Source organism: Diaporthe amygdali (assembly GCF_026229845.1).
Source record: "Diaporthe amygdali strain CAA958 chromosome Unknown NODE_38_length_435494_cov_65_447576, whole genome shotgun sequence".
Taxonomy (NCBI): Eukaryota; Fungi; Ascomycota; class Sordariomycetes; order Diaporthales; family Diaporthaceae; genus Diaporthe; species Diaporthe amygdali.
In genome coordinates, this window is record NW_026517058.1 from 179,486 (window position 1) to 197,604 (window position 18,119).

Below are 18,119 nucleotides of genomic sequence, written 5' to 3' on the forward strand. Positions count from 1 at the left end.
TGCTCGCAGCCCAAACCGATGCTAACGCCACCGCTAAATGATCAAATGATGGACCCAGATGCATATCCCTGCCCTTCTGTCCCAGATGCCTCCAATGCGGCTCTTGCAGCCATGACTGATATACAATCCGTTATGGGTCCATGATAGCTATTGTCGCTGCGTCCGCCAGTTTGCCAACGATCCCATCGTCGGCAGGTTCCTTGTTGGATGGCCTCTGCTTCTTGGCCTTCTTGGGCTGGTTGTGGCTGTCTACCTTGGACGACTTCCCCGAAAGGCCTTCCCTCTCCCTCCCCCACGCCTCCTCGATCTCGTTGAGGGCAGCTAGGACCCCAGGCCCCGAGTTCCCATAAATGACACCCTCCTGGTGCTCGCTCCACGGCTTGAGCACGTAGTTCGAGACGGTTGCCGCATCCCTGGCCTCAGGCCGCCCGATGCCGACCGAGACCCGGGCCCATTTCGAGTCCTGGTAGTCGCCGTTGTTCATGACGGCCTTGATGCTCCTCATACCGTTGTGGCCGCGGTGGCTCTTCTCCCACTTCTGCACCTTGATGGCGCCCAGGTCCTCCTCGAGGTCATCGTTCACGATGACCAGCCCCAGCGGCCTCGTCGGGTCCTGCTCCCGGTGGGTGGCCAGCAGTGCCTTCCAGGCCTTCGCGACAAAGGGACCAGACACGTTCATGAAGGTGGGGCACTGCAGCAGGGTGTACTTGTCGCCGACGGATATCTGGGCCTTCGTCTTTGCTATCCGCTCGGATGAGAATGAGGGCTGGCCGTGTTCGCGGTGGAGTTGCTGCTGCACCGCCTGCAGGGCGAGGTGGCCTGCTGAGTGGAGGGTCTTGGTGTGGGGAGCCGGGTTTCCCAGGCTGATGACGAGGAAGCGAGGGTTGAATAGTGATGGTGTGTCTTCTGTCGCCATCTTGGAGTATGCCTGTTGAGATGCGACCGAGTTTGACGTGGTCGAGGGCGATATCGATGTCAACGTGAGCAGCATTGGGCGAACAAAGCCGTGGCAGCTCGAGGCTGGCCTTATGTACTGTGACAAAGCCATATTCTGAGTCTGGCTCGGTGGTTGACTGTGCTTATTTGTCTGCCGCACTTTATTTTTGGTGATGACTCTTGCCGTGCCTTTTTGCTGGGCTGAAGGAGTGGGCGGCCTGGGTGGGATTGGACGGAGCTGCAGCTCTGCATCGGCAATCCCAGGCCGTCAAATGGCCTCAATTATGGGTGTGCGTCCAGGCTATCTCAAATTGAGAGTGCTAGCTGGATAAGCAAGGTTGTTAAGCGGGTGATTTGAGATCGGAATGGAGCGAATATTCGAGTCATCGGCGAGTCTGAGTGCGTGCAGCAGAAAGTACCCAGGTAGTGGTGAGGCTGAGCCACCCGAGCCCAAGCCAGGCCCAGGACCAGCAGTCAGTAGCGGACCCCAATTCTGCAGTGGCTGTCAGTTGAGATTTGGACCGTGAAGAGTGACGTAGGCACCCTCCCCCCAACCCCACCTGCAATTGGGCCAAGCACAGCCACAATTTGGGCTCTTGGACTCACTGCCTGCCTACGTGCAGCTGCTGCTATTGACGGCAGGACGGATGATCAACACTCGGGTGACGGTTCAACTTCAGCTGACGACGGCATCACCATCCCAAACACCGACAACAACACCACTGTCGACGGCTCTAAACATTGCAAAAACACCTGTGCTCCTCTACTCGACCCTCAGTCGCCTCCGACAGCTCTCCTTGCTCGGCCCCTATTCGATCGAAGTCCCCCCCTCGAACCATCGCCCAAGATGTCGTGGGCAGGTACGAAGTCATTCCCACAACCTACTCCGATCCCTCCGACCACCAGAAGCAAGGACATGAAGCAATACTGATGGGGATTTCTGTACAGGCTTCAAGAAGAATGTCAACCGCGCGACGACGCAGGTTATGATGAAGACTGGTCCGTTCAACCCGCCCCCTGCTGCGACTCACTTTCGCCGGTGATGACATGACATGGGCTGACCATCGACGACGACAACAACAGGCCATGTCGAGAAAACCAATGACCGCGATTACGAAGTTGAGGAACGGTACGAACCACCCCTGTGACTGCACAGTCCTCCTGCTGTGGTAGCCTGCGAAAAGCGATGGCAATGGGAAATAGGTCTGACATCTACACAGCCGGTTCCGTACGATGGAGGCAGCATCATTACGGCTACAGAAAGAGGCTAAGGGTTATTTGGACTCCCTACGAGGTTCGGGCTCCAGAAAATTCCGACATATCGATCCCCACCGTCTGACTTGGGAACAGCAATGACAGCATCACAAATGCGCATCGCCGAGACCATCGACGCGTTCTACGGGGACGCCGGTGCCAAGGATGGTGTCAGCAGAAGCTACAAACAGGCCGTGGAAGACCTGGACGCAGAGACGATAAAAGCCCTCGATGGCCCTTACCGGTACGATCGGCTGAATGACGTCCAAGCGCTTGTGGAAAGTGGGCCACAGGCCTCGGCTGACAAGATCGCGGCAGGACAACCGTGTTGGAGCCCATCACGAGATTCTGCGCCTACTTCCCGGACGTAAACGAGTGTATGACCACATGGGGATCTTGCTGTTGGCAGACGACCCGCTGACTCTGGCAATAGGCATTAAGAAGCGCAGCCACAAACTCCTCGATTATGACGCACTCCGCGCCAAGGTCAAGCGACTGGTTGACAAGCCCGACAAGGATGTCACCAAGCTGCCCCGGGCCGAGAAGGAGCAGGAGATGGCCCGCGCCGCCTACGAACAGCTCAACGAGCAGCTGTCCACCGAGCTGCCCCAGCTCATCGATCTCCGCGTCCCCTACCTTGACCCCTCCTTCGAAGCCCTCGTCAAGATCCAGCTGCGCTTCTGCGCCGAGGCTTACAGCCGCATGGCTCAGGTGCAGCAGTACCTCGACGCCGAGACGAGAGATCAGTACGCCCAGGGGCAGCTGGATGCCCGCGTGGAGCAGGTGTTGCAGGAGATCAGGGAGTTGAGCATCAGCGGCACGGTCTAGGCCCGAGAGGTCGGCGGAAGAGTGGCCCAGGGTGGGCCGTTCGCAAGGGTCGGCGTACTCGGTTCTTTTTGGGGGGATTTTCTAGTCAGAGTCACTGCGGTTACGGTAAGGCGACCGTCAATGTGCTCTTTTACTTGGTTGCGGGACCACCATCGTACCGAAATGTTGCCCCTGAGGCCGCTGTAGTCCAGATGGTCCCCAACCCATTCGTCTGTCTATCGGTCGATACCGCTATACAGCCGCATTAGCATCTTCAAACGCTACAACTAATGTATCCTAAAACACTGGAACTTCAGGCATTCGTCTGAAAGCCCTCGATTTCTCAACAATCAGTGATCCCGCTCCGTGGTCCTAATGCTCGTTGGCTTGGCAGGAAGATGGGATGGCCACATGCACTTCTTTGCCCACCAAAGCGTGAAGCCGAGGTCGTCCAGAATCCGCATGAGGGAGACAAAGCATCGCTGTCGTCTCGTTCGCTCGTAGTTGATCGAGACTATCCCCGATCCCATCCTTCCGGAGGACCCCCGAGCGGGGAGAGGAGGAAGTTCGAATCGCTCTACAGGAGATGGTGCTCTCGGACCTAGAAGCCATCGCGGGTTTTGAGCGCAGTAATCGTCACCCTCCTGGGCCAGGGTGGAAAGGGGGGACAATGCATCCTCGGGGAGTTTTCTGGCCAACGGATCTTGTTCGATGTGGTCTCGGGGCTTCGGGGAGCATGCCCAGGCAGGGCAAGAGTCGAGAGCATGCCCTCCCCATGTACAGGAGCATACGGGAAGCATACAGGAGCAGCACGCAGGAGGACTCCTCCCCGGGTCCGGCGTTAGGCCCTCGGAGCTGCGCTTTGACTGCTGGGTTGCAGTGGCTCCTCCGCCCCATAGCAGTAGTGTAAACAAACTAGATCTCCGGGTGGCTGACAGACCGATGCGCGTTGTGTGGGTTGGGTGTCAAGGTGTGCGTGCGTGTGCGTGCTGGGATGGAGAAGAAGCGATGCAGCGTCGTAGAACGAGCATGGGATGACTGAATTATGCGCGGCCGCCTTAGTTGTTTTCCGCTGTGTGATGCTTTGTTTTAGAGTACAGTAGCAGGTCTACCTCGATAGAGAAGGTTGTTTTACCCAGGGACTATGCTGACACCCCACCCTGCTCGGCATGCCTAGACATAGCGTTATGCGAGCATTCACCTTGATTGAGCTCGACAGTATTTGTGTGGGATCAAGACTTGTGTGTGTGTGTGTGTGTGTGTGTGGACATGTTTTCAAATTTCGATACACATTACTACAGGCTCTACCCAGGTATAAGCTTCGACTTAAGCATCTGTCAGGGGTTGGGCTTTGACAAGTGGAGCAGTTGTCGATCTGTTTTTCACAATATTTCGATCATCGAAGTCAAAGCTGGATCGAAAGACTACAACAACACCACGCAAAACTGTCGGATGGCCCGGGTCCCGCTGTAAAGTGTATTATGTCGAGCCCTTCCCTTTGGACTCTAGGGATCCACGTGCCAATCTAACTATTCGAAGTTGCCGTGAGCCGATGGCCTCACTGGGATAACCCACTCGCTTTCACTTAGACTACTGTCTCCCGGACGCGGGCTCCTTGATTCCGCTATCTTATCACAGAGATTTTGGATTATAAGGGTTTGAGAATTCCGATCCAGATCTTGACGTGTCGATGGCTATCGCCGGCTTCTCTTTAGGGCTGGCAGCTTAGACATCCACATTAGGAGTATCCTAATCTCTCCTTGGCGCCTTCCACTGTAAACTAATCGAAGACCATTCGCCTGCCTAGATTTTAGTTCAGTAGCACATCGAGGATGTTTTGCTCCGATATGATCTTCAAAGACACATGACCGGCCCAACATCGACTGGCTGTCGGCCGCATGTCGTCGAGTATTCGTCCCTCTTTCAGCGCACAGACTATAGTGTATGGAGACTCAAGTCAACGACAGCGTCTGTGCCCTTCGGCGTTGAGCCGAACCCGGGGCCGTCAAGATCAGAGATAAATAGTTGGAAATATAGCCCTGTAGCCCTACATCTGTCCGAGCCTGCGTCCGAGCCGACGGGCCTTGGCTAGACAGTCCCTCTCCGCTCCGCGACAACACAGCAAGACCAGCAGACACGAAATCCGACTAGACCACTTCGATGACGCTCGGACGGTAGTCGAGTTTCCGTGGCTGTTCGTTGAGCGCTAGTCTCGCTCACCTTCCCACGACTGTCTTAGATCAAGCGTTCGTGTGCGGTGCGGCTGCAACGCTGCGCTAGAGCGCTAGTAGGGGTGGCCAGAGAAGGAGAGAGAGTGGTCTGGCAGTCTGGACGGCCTTCAATGACCCTTTCAAGACTAACCTTGCGCCCCTGGCCGTCCCTGGCCGTCCCCAGGCACGGGCAATCAAGATGGTTTTGGGAAGGTCGGCATCCTCTTCAATATAGTCGAAATGCCCCGGGTCCGTCCCGCCTGTCCCGACAAATTGGAACACTGACGATATCATCTTGTCAACCGCCACAGTACCCGCTAGAGGACTCCGCCGACGGCGGGACCATGACACCGACCTAATGATGGCAGGGTACTCCTATCCCGAGCCGTGCAGGATAACACCGTCCTCATAGCCTGGAGTCTGGACTCTCATACGTCTATGAGATGATCGTGCATTTAGACTCAGATTATGATCTTCTACGCTCGTACTCCAAATGCCGCACACATGTGAGAAACTGCTTGCCAGCTTGCGTGGTGGACGCGTGGGAGATGATCTGGAAACCTCATTCGCGCATTAAATGTGAGCATTGGTCACAGTGTACTGGGCAGTGTACTGGGCATCGGAGAGTTTCTCGGCGGGTTTGTAATGTCTTCCGAGCATGGTGGAGCAACCTGGGCAGGCGACATGCCCCCAACAAGAAAGAATTGCGACTTCACGCGAGGATCTACCGATGCTGCTTGATGAATGGGCGACTCCAATTCGCCGTCCACCGCAGCGTAGCACTCGCCCTGGAGAACTATGCAGCGAGTTTTGCGTAGTACTGTGTACGTACTCACTCTCTCACATCTTGGAATACGCACTCGAAGGTCGTTCCGAAGGTCCCCGGATCGTCTGGCAGCCCACGTCTCATTTCCTGCAAGGGAGTTCCATCGTGCCGGACCGTAGAAAGATTTGCCCAGGGGCTGCTGCTCGCCTCTCCAAATCCCCGAGAGGACCCATGATGCGCAGGCCAAGGAAAATGGCTTTTCGCCTACGTAAAGCTTTGGCCATCCCAAAAAGCACGAAAGTCAAATGGGCTGGACACACGAGACAGCTGGCGTTAGACTTCATGCTTTCCGCATTGGATGATGGGTTCTGTGGTACCGAGGGGCTGCCATCTTGTGATCAACATTGTCATCCACGGATGGATATGCTATGGCTCCCTCCCGTCTGTGCCTCTCTTGACAGCTCTGCGAGCCAAGATCCGCGTCACGTTAGCATCCCGCTAGGCGAAGCCACCAAGACTCGAGGAAGTCTTAAGACCTGAACTTAAGGACAAGGGAATATAAACATGGACCTTCCCTGCAGTTTCACAACTGGCGAAGCCACATAATCTGCGCGCACCACCTCCATCACCAACAGTTTGAATGTTCGCTGTATGGTGGCGTAGCATTCCGGTCGCATTTTGCCGGGAAATCCATACCTCTTCAGGTACAGCATCGCGGCGACTGCGAAGCCCCTAATTCACGCTTCATCGTACCGGATGCTACCCTGGTCTGCTAGCTTCCCCAACTAGTACGCACCGGAGGCTCCCTCTCCTAAGCCAATGGCGCGACTAGGCCATTTGCATCATTTTATTCACGTTGGATTCTGGGGATCCTCTTTGTTCGTGCATCGCCATAGCTTCCATAGTCGAGGGTCTCGCCCAGGATAGGGCTTGTTGGCCACCGGTCCGTTAGGTTGATGTTCATGATAGCTTTGCGGGCTAAATCCCCGTTCAAAGGAAGCCCCCAGGTCTCAACTCTGTTTCGCAGATCTGGCACTTGGGATGAGCGCACTTTGCAGGTACTTTGCAAGGGGCCGATGGACATGCATACCTAGACAGGGGCAGGAGGGATGGGTTGAAGAAGACTGCCCCTGACTGACCTCGGTACCTCGACATCCAGGCCATGCTTTTTTGTTTGGGTGGTGCGTTCCTCGACGTGGACTAGCAGCGAATACGTAGTGGTTCTGCATGAGATTGAAATATATCGATGGACCCATCTGGAAATCTTCTTTGCTGGTGCTGCTCTCTCCCTTAAACAATATCGGATCACTATCGGCCGAAGGACTTATATCAACTCGGTAACAACCCTCGCAGGGCTGTCTGACTCTGCCAGACAGACCACCCACACTTTTATGTGACTTATTATAGTCTATCTGTGGAATCTCTACGCTGGGCCAAGAAGCGGACTCGTTATAAACAGCAGTACGAGTCAGACAACATCGACTACGGGAGCAAGGGCATAAACATATTCGGAACTACATTACAATACAGCAAATCATAATGTCGAACATAGGAGGGTCAGGACCCACAGACGTCAACCATGCCCTCGATGGGCAGTCCCAGGTCACCTTCATCGTCTCCATCCTCAGCCTGGCGACGGTGATCTCAACAGCAGTAGTCGTCCTGCGCATCTTCACCCGTTCGCGAATTCTGCGAACATTCGGTCCCGACGATGCGGTGATGGGTATAGCACAATTACTCACGATAGGAGCTGCTGTAGCTATTGGTCTCGGTATGTCTCCTCTCCAGTGTATATTGGGACGAACAAGCATTCTATGCACCTGTCCTGCCACAGCTCGCTCGCTTCACCGTCATGGAAAGCCTCTCTGACCATTTTCGCTTCTAGAAACAAAATGGGGACTGGGACGCCACGTCTGGCTCATGGAGGCAGAAAACTACACGCCATATATGAAGGCTTTCTACTCATCCATTGTCGTGTACAACGTTGCGACGTGTGTTGTCAAGATTTCCATCCTGCTGCAATACCGCCGCATCTTTACTGGCCAGGTCATGCAGAAGCTGACCATGGCCGGGCTCATCTTTGAGGGAAGCTGGGCGCTCTGTCTCTCGATCCTGCTGCCTCTGGTTTGCAGCCCAGTCCAAAACTTCTGGGATCCTGCCGTTCCGGGTCATTGTCTTAACCAGCTGGCTATCTGGTATGTCATGGCGTCGATCAACTTGGTCTCGGATTTCGTCATCTTCAGCATGCCACTGCCGGTCATCAAGAACCTGCAGCTGCCGAAGAAGCAGAAGATCATGTTGATGGGCGTGTTTTGCCTTGGCTTTCTGTAAGTGATGCACGGGTCTTCAAAATCACTTGAAATGAGTGCTAACATTAATTATAGCACCTGTATTATTTCCATCTACCGTATGAAAACCCTCAGAGTTGCTGGAGAATCGACCGACCCGAGTTGGGACAACACCGATGCCGCCGTGTGGTCATTCATCGAGCTTTCAATCGGAGTGCTTGCCGCCTGCCTTCCGACCCTTCGGCCCCTATTCGCTCTCATCCTGCCCCGCCTCTTCAAGTCGACCATGTCAGGGAGGACAGGACAGTACAACGGGCTCTCTGGCAAGAGCACAGGAAACATGTACAATCGGTCCAGGACTGGTAATCACACAGGCACCAACAAAAGCAAAAACGGGGGGACCTATCTGTATCCGTCGGACGTTGAAAGCGATACAGATGCTCTGAGGGGGAACGGGAGCAGAGGGTCTGGCGGCGGTCTCGAACTACCAATAATGTACAACGTGACGGTGACTGGAGGCAAAAAAGGAAGTCGGCAATCGGAGATGCGAACTGGCGCACGGAGTGACTCTTTGTCAGGGATTCAAACGACTACTGTTGTCACACAGAGAGTTGATTCTCTCTAGTTTATTGTTTTTTATGTCTTACGAGATACCACTGCAATTCCATGTTTTCATTTGACAACTCTGCTTGCGCTCAATGAACATTGTTCAGATTTCGCTGAAGTCTACCACTAAAACTACAATGATGGGACCTTTTCCCGAAAGGTGAATTGGACATAACCAGACTGACCAATCTGCAGGTTAAAGGGGAAATTGAATGCAATGTGATTGAGCTTGAGTAGCTTTGCTGCTTTTTACCTTGGCTGGCGTAGCCTGGCAGCGCGGGATGTTACTAATTGGTGGAGGCCACCTCTCCGGCCCAGCGCCACGGTATGGCCCACGTTCCATAGTAAGACCTGTCTAGCCCTGACAGCTTCAGCCTGAGTCGGCCGTCTGTCTCTCTGTGAAATGCTGTAAATGTGAAATGCGCCGAGAGCATGACCCTAGGTCCGAGCTGCACATCACGGCTTGACATTGGGCTTCCACCAGATGGGGTGAAAGTCCTGTTGTAATCTTCTCAAGCTTTGCGGTGTACACGGTACTGGGCACGCCACGTTGTACCACATGAACAAGATTCAAGGCGAAAACCACGTGAAAACCTGATACAGCCGCCGGCGAGCTTGAATTCCGCTGCGGAATCTGCGGAATCTGCCTGACCCCGATCGAAACTCTCCGTGCAGCCAGGGGTCCATCCCAGAAATCCCCGTCCCTAATACCCGGAGCACACCGGCTGCCGTCTGATGAAGGTGGCGAAATGAGGGATGTTACAGGCATTGAAATGTGTTGAATCCACGCGAAACCTTATTATCGTTCCTCCCATCAATTTTCCGTGGCTGATACCGAAATTCGGCTCTATTGACAGGCAATGGTAGCCACTATTGATGCTACAACAGACCGGCGGACTAGAACTGGAGGCCGATGAAACGCGAAGGAGCGAACAAGTCTCTTGTTTACCAGGTTGAACGACTAGGCCACGTTCTGTTGCAACTATTGACGGGCATCATACATCTCTAGTCGTTCTCCAAATGCGACTGTACACCCTCTTCTTGGAATGTTGGAAACTCCTCGATACGACGTACTTTTAGCTTCGACCCGGCGAATGCCAATATACCAAACCTGCATGAGGGTGAGGATATCGCTTGACCCAAATCATCAGCAAAGTCCATAACGCCCCACAACCCATTCAAAAAGGAGGCGTAAGTTTGTCTGTGTGATTGTAAGAGAAGTCGACCAAAGTCAAAAAGCAGCCTAGATAGGAAGATATGGTCAGGGCGTGCATATCAATACAATCGCCTTACGTAGTACGGTCAGTTCTTGAGTGTAGAAAAGAAGCTTCGAGCTAGCGTCTAAAGAACTGCATGGACACGTGCATGTCCGAACTAAAACTACCGTAGTCGGTTTCCAGATGGCACACCAATTGTTGGGGTTGGTGTGGATGGGGGCGTACGGGCGGGACGTCTGAGGAACTGCCTTGCCCACGTAGCACCGGTGCGAACCTCAAGCTCAAGCTGCCGCTCAGACTCCAGGAGTATGATACCATCGCATTCAATCAAGAAGTCTCCCGGATTGTCGGGCGCACACACGACCGTTGAGAGCATCCCTCCATTCACACTGAAAGCTTGAGAATGGTGGTTAGCCTTATAAGAGTGTTACTCTACGGCCAGATTCGAAGTCTGTTCAATGTTGCCGCCGTTCGCACAGTCCACCTGCGATGGCAAATATGGCATTCAATGGAATGGCAATGGGCTACAGTAAGCCTGGCCGTTTCTCGCTAAGGCTCGCAATCTGATCATATTACATGCATCGCAACGTAACTTCGCGATGCATCAGGGTCTTCACGATATTCAATAGTCGTTCCCATCCCACACCGGGTGGTCAGTGCTCGCCACAGGAGCTCCACTGCCGTGTCAAGGGTGTCATGCGGTGAAGTCGCATTCAGGACTGCTACCATTAGAAACGCGGCATATTATGAGAGTTGCTTGGATGCATTTGAAGTCGGATGAAAGATGAAGTCGTGAATATGAGGTTGAGATGAAATAGCGGTGGCCTTGGGGGAAGGATACTTTGTGGCGTGTTTCAGGAGCCGCAATGACGAGGCAGGCTGGTTTAAATATTTTCCATGATTGTACGTCACCAAGCTGATGAAGCTATAGACAGCGGGACAATGGTTTCGAAAAGAGTGTGACAGAATTGCCCCCGTGCAACATCATGACAAGTCTAAATGGCTGGACATCCAACGAGATTGTGTTGTTGTGGCCGGAGCACATTTTCACTGCCCATATCCATTTACTTCGTACTGGGGACAGGCCGCATAAGGGTGATATAATTTATAATGAAACTATCGCTACAACTACTAGCAAGCGCAGCTAAGACAAGGGATATGGACTCATATCTAATATCTTGTGATGAATAGAAGGATGGATGGCTATGTATGTGTTTCCATCTACTGACAGTGTAGAGCCCCTGTCCAACTATGAAATAGTAGGTATGTTACAGGTTTCCATTCTCAGCAGCATTTCCGCTCCATTAAATCATGTGTTACCAATCTGAAAGCTAGATAGCGAGGTACAGGCGGGGGAGTCTCGTCGTTGAAGCCAATTGCCAGGGCACTACTTCAATTCCTTCATAGCTGCGACTGAGTTCTCTTTGTTTCCTGGAGTAATATTTTGTCTTTCCCTCTGCAGTACTGGAAGGTCGATATAAATACAGGATCTCGGGAAAGGGATAAATTGTGTTGCCATGATGCCAGGAACGGAATTACACCCTCACGCCTCCTCAAGAGTCATTTAACGCTGTTTGTTCTATAATGTACGTTCTAATAAGACCTGGCTTGCAAATTATAATTGATTGATGGTTTTTTACCCTAATGCATCTTGACTTATTATTGTAAAATCAAGATTCAGACAACTTTGGCGCTTGTTGTGATATTTTAGCTCACCTCAAAGTCATCGGCGTACTTGGTTGAACTGCCTTCTCCATCGATGAAAGAGTTAGCTTGCAGTACCTGGGTATCAGTCTAAGTCACCTGCAAACTCGGAATTCACCTACCGTTTTTTGAAAGAATCACACGTAGCGTTTCTCAAATCAAAGACGATGGCTAATGCCATGGAATCAAACTCGGAGGTGTTTATCATTTCCAAGGCGTAAGAGATATACCAAACTGTGGTCATACTTACTCATCAAAGTAGAAGCAAGGAGGTGCGGTACATTCTGATGAGTCGCGGGCCGCTCTCCCCGTGGTCCTGGGCACAGAGCGTGTCGCACAACCCTGACGATGTCCCTTGGTACGTTTGGTTGGTCCCTAGGCATGCGCAAACCTGTGACTGATGCATTTAGACGTGCAGATGCTCTCCTGAAGTCAGGCGTGAGTGGATCGGCCGAGCCTTGGCAGCAAGTAATTGCTTATGGTTCGCACAGCACAGCTACAGATTGCCTTTGTACCTAGGTAGTTTGACGTGAAGCGCTGAAAGTCCTTTGGGGTAATCGACAAATGAGAAATCTCGCCTCAATTTACATGGTGCTTGCGGAGGTGTATTTAGTACTCAGGACATCGGGGTAGATAACCTATAATGTAATTGAAAAGTAGGATTGAAGGAAAAAAGGTAGTTTCGATACCTATGTCCCTGAGTACTGTGGTGTGGGAGGTGCAGCCTGTCGAGCAGCAAGAAGGACAGCAAGGAATGAGAAACGTGGAGCCTTGGACGTATTGATCGGCACGTTTACGCCTTTGAATCTGACTAGAGATTAGCCATCCGCAGCCGCTCAGCTGCTCTGTGCCTCCCTGTGGCGCTTCATAATTGGAAGAAAGTAGCCTTGGCGGCATGCCTGTATCTGTGGCTCGACTGATTCAGAAGGACGAGTCAATGGTAATTGTCGTAAGTGGTCTTCGTAAGAGCATAATGTCGAAAATTTTTGAATGTCAAATCCACCTCTAAAATTCACCTGCTAACTAGCATTTGGTCTGCTCCTTTCTCTTATTTTCTCTAGCCCTTTCGTGGCAAATGAGACCTACCGAAGTCCAGGAATCTTGTCGACGACAACATGGCCGATATCGTGGTAGGTTGGGTACCAGGTCCCACAGAGCGGGGCACGCTGACGCTCCTCTGGAGCTGCGTGATCACGATCTTTGCCTGCACCTGGACAGTGCTGCACCTCAATGTGCCTGGTCGTCTTGACACGTCTTTGACTGTTGCGTTGCGGAAACTCAAGTGGATGGCCATCAATATCCTCTTCCCAGAGTTTGTATTCTCTAAAGCCGTCTGCGATCTCCGCCTGGCTCTTCAAGAGCTGCGCGAGTTCGACGACTATCTACGGGAAATTGACAAGACCATCGAATGGACCACCCGTCACCAGCTTTCTCACGACAGTTGGTACGTCATAAGGTGGACCTGGGAGATTGATTATCCAGACGGATGGTCTGGTTTCCTTTATGATCTGCTGAGACTGGACCGACCACCACATCTGCTGAACCTACCGGCCAAAAATGTGGTCAGAGGCTGTTTCCCCTTCAAGCGCTTCCTGGCAAAGTTCATTGTTGGGCCCCCCTCAGCTTCAACACACCCCGACAACACAACTGTTGAACTGGAAGCTAGGCAGTCCTCTTTCGTTCAGCCAGATCTTCAGAACGGGGGAAAAAGTCATGAAGACAGGCAAACGATCCATGTCCTAGCAACTGAGGACCATCGGCAGACGCGTGAGGGACAGAGCCAGCCAGGTTCCATTCATAAAACGCCGTCTTTGGAAGTATTGCAACAAAAGTCATTGAACAATTATGCTCAAGAGTCAGTTGGCGATCCAGAGGGAAAGGATCAGGCTCGAGTCGATGGAGCGAATTTGGAACCGGCTGGCAGTCCAGATGACGGCCATAATACGTATTCACGAAATACGCCGTCACAGGAGCAAGATAACATGTTAAAAACTACACGGAACAGTTTGGGAGTTACACGAACTATTATACAAAATTGGACGGTTGTGCATTCCTACTATGCTCAGATGGGCGGCCTCGTATTTCCTCAAGGGCCACATACTGTCACAGCGTCCCATCTAACTCGGCGATTTAGGTGGCGTTTTGAAGATGCGGAACATCCATTAATGCACCTTGTTCTTGGAAAAGACGACATTGAAGACAGGAGCAAGGCCGACTGGCTCCTGAAAAGCCTTGCTGTATTACAGATCACATGGATTATCATGAATGTCATCGTCCGCCATATCACAGGGTTGCCTATTTCCCAGATCGAGATCGCCACCATTGCCTTTGCCATCATGGCGGTATTGATATATCTAGCAAACTGGTGGAAACCTAAAGACATCTCTCAACCGACCACGCTGCAGTTCCATGGCTATGGTGGTCCAGTCCTCAACTTTCGGGACAGAAAGCAATCTTTCACGCAGCGAATCTTGTCACCAATGTCTGCCATTGACAAGGCGGCCTTGGGTGTACCATCCATCGTCGAACGGGTGGCTAATGATGTCGTCTGGTTGGAAGGCAATAGACCCCTGCTATTCTACCTGATGGCCGGATCGTCGCTTATCTTTGGCGGCTTGCACTGCCTTGCTTGGAACTTTGAGTTCCCCACGCGAGTTGAGCTTCTCTCCTGGCGAGTCGCGAGCCTGACGTCGGCTATTCTGCCCGCAGTGGTCTTGGCCATCAGCGCCATCCTAGGCCATCTCGCGGTTCATGTCTTAGACCACCATTTCGCATCCAAATTATCGGCTGAACTGAAACTAATTTGTCCGGTCGAATCAAGGCAACTGTTAACAAAACCTTCTTTCCTATTTTGGGATAAGGGCGCACAATATGCTTTATGGAAGACGCCAAAAGACTTGAGGGACTGGGAAGTGGAACCTACAGGAAGTGCCATTCGGCATTGGCGCTCTAGAGGGAATTACGGAACTGTTTATCTAATGGTTCGATTTACTGAAAGCCTAGCGTACCTTGATCATTTACTACTTATAGCGTTGGCGGGCAGCAACAAACGAACAAGCATGCCTTCATTGGAGATGATAGCCCGAAGGGCTAGATATGTCAAGGAGATACTAAAGAACCCGGAGTTGCTCGAATTCTGGCAAGACTACGAAGACTTTCTGGGGAGCAAGCATCCCCATTTGAGACGTCTTGTTGCCGGCGGCCCTGTCACACTATACCTCCAACAAATACTGGAGGTGGCTGAGAAAGTCTCGACCCCAGCAATCATGTTCAAGAAGCGAGCCGAGCGAGCATCAAACCTAGTTTTCATCAATAGTCTCATTCTTTACACAGCCGCCCGCCTCACTATCCTCGTTCTCATCTTCACTTCTCTACGGGCTGCTCCAGCAGGTGTCTATCAGGACACAGCGTGGACCCGTTTTCTGCCGAAATTTTCATGATGGCTATTATAAAGTGGGAGGAAGGCATCCTAGTATCGGAAAGAAATATTCTCGCGAAAATGGGGACCGAAGGATCTGGGTCAAGATTCAGGACTATCAGGCCGAGAAAAGTAGTACTTGTGTTCATATACCGACAAGATGTGTACATGGAGCCGGACAAATTGAATTGAGAGGTATGCAATTCTCGGGTGGAGAATGCTTGACCCGGGCGTTGCTGTGTTCTCATTTCAAAATATTGTGTAAGCACAACGTGCGAGTCGACAGGAGAGATTCTCACACTCAATGTGGTCTTGTCATATTTGCAGATGATACAACCTCCGATATTGCATTTACAACCCGGCTGCCCAGATGATCCCACTGTGTAGTTGGCCAATGAATGAGATGTCTTCGTATGCTTCATCAAAGTGGCCCAATGCAGTGTAGAATACCCTTCCACCTTCAAATTCATGACACCAGGCGATGGGATGGTCCGCTCCCATAGCACCACCCGTGTAGCTCTTTTCTTTTAGCGTCAAGAGCACATGTACCCCGTCTTGCGACCTCGGATTTGTCGCGAAGTTGTACCATTCGTCGTGCCAGTCAAATTCCAGCGAAGGCCCACGAGGTGGCTGTCCTGTGGCCTTCTCCCGAGAATCCGCACCACGCAATAGGATAGGATGCCCTGGGTCTTCCACAACAACTTTTCCATTCTGCGGCTCAGGATGATCTGTGAAAACACCCCCAATGAGACGTCCGTACCACTCACTTGACGGAAGTCCAGTTGACGCACAATGCACCCCCACGATTCCGCCCCCGTTCCGCACAAATTGCTTTAATGCATCTAACTGCAGCTCATTGTCGAAGAACTCCCCGGAAGCCTGCAGGAAAACAATGACATGGTATTGAGCCAGCGTAGCAGGATTGAATACGATGGCATCCTCGGTTGCGTCCACGTTGAACGGCACAGGCGAATCATGGGACGCCGTGGCTAGGTCCTTTAAAGCGCTGATGCCGGCTGGAATAGAGTCGTGACGATAGCCGTTTGTGCGGCTGTAGACGAGGACTGAGAATCTTGACGTCTCAGTACGAGACAGTATCGGGAGGTCTGGATCAGCCATGGCTAGCTTCCAAATCGTGTTGTGCTTATTTTTCGACGGTCGGTGACTACTTCTAAAGCAAGCGTCCAAATGTCAAAGACTTCGGCAGCTGTTGGGTATATACAGGTTGGCCGCAAGCATTCCCAGTATCTTGACTTCAACGTTGCAATTAGCTCGTCTGCAAGTGCTTCACGACGTCATTGAGCTAAAACGTGGATGAATACCAACTGATTGGGCTCGCTGCAGTGTTCGTCATCACTAGAATATCCACTACTGATGTTTTCGCGCTTAAGTCGCGTTCAGGAGCAACCACTAGCCGGCCTATCGGAGATAGTTAGTCTGCACCCAATGTGCCGGGCCATGTCTCGGAGCTCAACCATCTGAGAATTTGTCTTCGCCTCGTGCCCGGTTCTAGGCTCGGCACTTAAACGGGATGCAAAGTTACGGATCACAACGGTGAATCTGGCGGCTACATGTCGACCACCGCTCGTTTCATGCAATACCACGTGAAGCCTTTCCAATAATCATCTCATGTTTCTTATATCTTAAGAATGTGCTTCATCTGGAAATCGACTTTATATTATCATGACCAGTAGTACGACCAGATATCTGCCCCTCCAAAATCATCCTTATACGCTCCGCCCTTCTCGTCCCCTCCTGCACCAGCACATACAAGCAGCGGCATGAAGTGCTCGGCCCCGTACCTTGGATGAATATCGTACGCTTTCGGAAATTGCCTCCATTCCACCAACCTCTTCTCCCTCTCCTGCGAGTCCTGTTCCAACACAGCATCCGTCAATACCTTGTTGAACGCGCTCGTCACGGCTTTGACCTCTTTGATGGCTGACGAGTCCCCCATCATCAGCGGCCTCATCAACGCAAAGTTGTGCAATGATGCAAACCCGGAGCCAACGATGGCCACGTTGGAGTCGCGCAGGGTGGACAGCGCCCGGCCCATACGAATATGCTCCTCCGGGTCCTCACTCCGCAGTACCGACAGCTGCACGATGGGGACATCTGCAGCCGGGTTGATGAGCATGAACGGGATAAAGACCCCGTGATCCCAGCCTCGCTTCTCGTTCAGGACGGGCTTCAAGCCGACATCCTCGAGTGCCTTCTTGACCGCGCCTGCAACCTCTGGCGACCCTGGTGCGGGATATTTGAGTTGGTAAGTCTCCTTTGGGAATCCGCCGTAATCGTAGTAAAGAGAGTGTGCGCCGCCGGATGAGATCGTTGGTTGAGCCTCGGACCAGTGAGCTGTGACAACGACAATGGCCCTCGGCGCCTCTGGTGTTCCCAGCTTGAGTATCTCGGGCACCCGTTTCTTGAGCGACTTGACGATGCTGGCATGCATTGGGTCACCCAGGACCGGCATTGGGCCTATTGAACAGATTAGTCCTCGCTGTTTGTAGGCTTTCCGAAATGATCGTTGCGCAACGTACCTCCGCCGTGCGACAAACTGACTACAGCTCCGCGCGTCATTTTCCGTGGCTTTGACGATCTGAAGACTGTTTTTGCAAAGGTTGAGATGGACATTGGCCGCTTCAAGTTAATCTAGTAACCAGGCCTGAGGTCCATCCAGTGTTATGCAGCTGCTGTGCTTTAGTACCTGCTCGCGATCCTTCTTGAGACGGGCGACGAATGAGCGCGGGCTTTGAAATCGGAGCGCCGTCAAACGCCTGATTGGTGAGCCTTTGTCATCACGAGTTTCACCCGCGCTCACCGTGCCGCGGTTATATTCGTACTATACGGAGCCTGCTAAACCTCTCTCAAGTGAACAGTGTTTGCTTCGCAACACCTGACTCACTCTTCCGC

General features: G+C 52.3%; 6 protein-coding genes across 6 annotated transcripts; 3 read left to right on the forward strand and 3 right to left on the reverse strand.

Annotated features, from left to right (window-relative positions):
- Window positions 1-130: 130 nt before the first annotated feature.
- On the reverse strand, window positions 131-991 carry J7T55_005313 (peptidyl-trna hydrolase; the record flags this gene model as incomplete). The annotated part of the gene is made up of 1 exon (XM_053133626.1): window positions 131-991. One exon carries the CDS (start codon window positions 989-991, stop codon window positions 131-133), a length of 861 nt encoding a protein of 286 aa, XP_052988499.1.
- Window positions 992-1,783: 792 nt separating this feature from the next.
- J7T55_005314 (uncharacterized protein) lies at window positions 1,784-3,018 on the forward strand (the record flags this gene model as incomplete). Its single annotated transcript, XM_053133627.1, has 7 exons — window positions 1,784-1,796; window positions 1,885-1,935; window positions 2,020-2,065; window positions 2,157-2,209; window positions 2,287-2,434; window positions 2,509-2,567; window positions 2,624-3,018. The coding sequence occupies 7 exons, from the start codon at window positions 1,784-1,786 to the stop codon at window positions 3,016-3,018; spliced, it is 765 nt and encodes a 254-aa protein (XP_052988500.1).
- Window positions 3,019-7,512: 4,494 nt separating this feature from the next.
- Window positions 7,513-8,886, forward strand: J7T55_005315 (uncharacterized protein; the record flags this gene model as incomplete). The annotated part of the gene is made up of 3 exons (XM_053133628.1): window positions 7,513-7,744; window positions 7,859-8,300; window positions 8,358-8,886. 3 exons carry the CDS (start codon window positions 7,513-7,515, stop codon window positions 8,884-8,886), a joined length of 1,203 nt encoding a protein of 400 aa, XP_052988501.1.
- A 3,069-nt stretch (window positions 8,887-11,955) lies between these two features.
- On the forward strand, window positions 11,956-15,228 carry J7T55_005316 (uncharacterized protein; the record flags this gene model as incomplete). Its single annotated transcript, XM_053133629.1, has 5 exons — window positions 11,956-12,005; window positions 12,051-12,146; window positions 12,885-13,643; window positions 13,923-14,700; window positions 14,893-15,228. The coding sequence occupies 5 exons, from the start codon at window positions 11,956-11,958 to the stop codon at window positions 15,226-15,228; spliced, it is 2,019 nt and encodes a 672-aa protein (XP_052988502.1).
- A 329-nt stretch (window positions 15,229-15,557) lies between these two features.
- On the reverse strand, window positions 15,558-16,325 carry J7T55_005317 (uncharacterized protein; the record flags this gene model as incomplete). Its single annotated transcript, XM_053133630.1, has 1 exon — window positions 15,558-16,325. One exon carries the CDS (start codon window positions 16,323-16,325, stop codon window positions 15,558-15,560), a length of 768 nt encoding a protein of 255 aa, XP_052988503.1.
- A 562-nt stretch (window positions 16,326-16,887) lies between these two features.
- On the reverse strand, window positions 16,888-17,786 carry J7T55_005318 (uncharacterized protein; the record flags this gene model as incomplete). Its single annotated transcript, XM_053133631.1, has 2 exons — window positions 16,888-17,684; window positions 17,747-17,786. The coding sequence occupies 2 exons, from the start codon at window positions 17,784-17,786 to the stop codon at window positions 16,888-16,890; spliced, it is 837 nt and encodes a 278-aa protein (XP_052988504.1).
- Window positions 17,787-18,119: the final 333 nt, after the last annotated feature.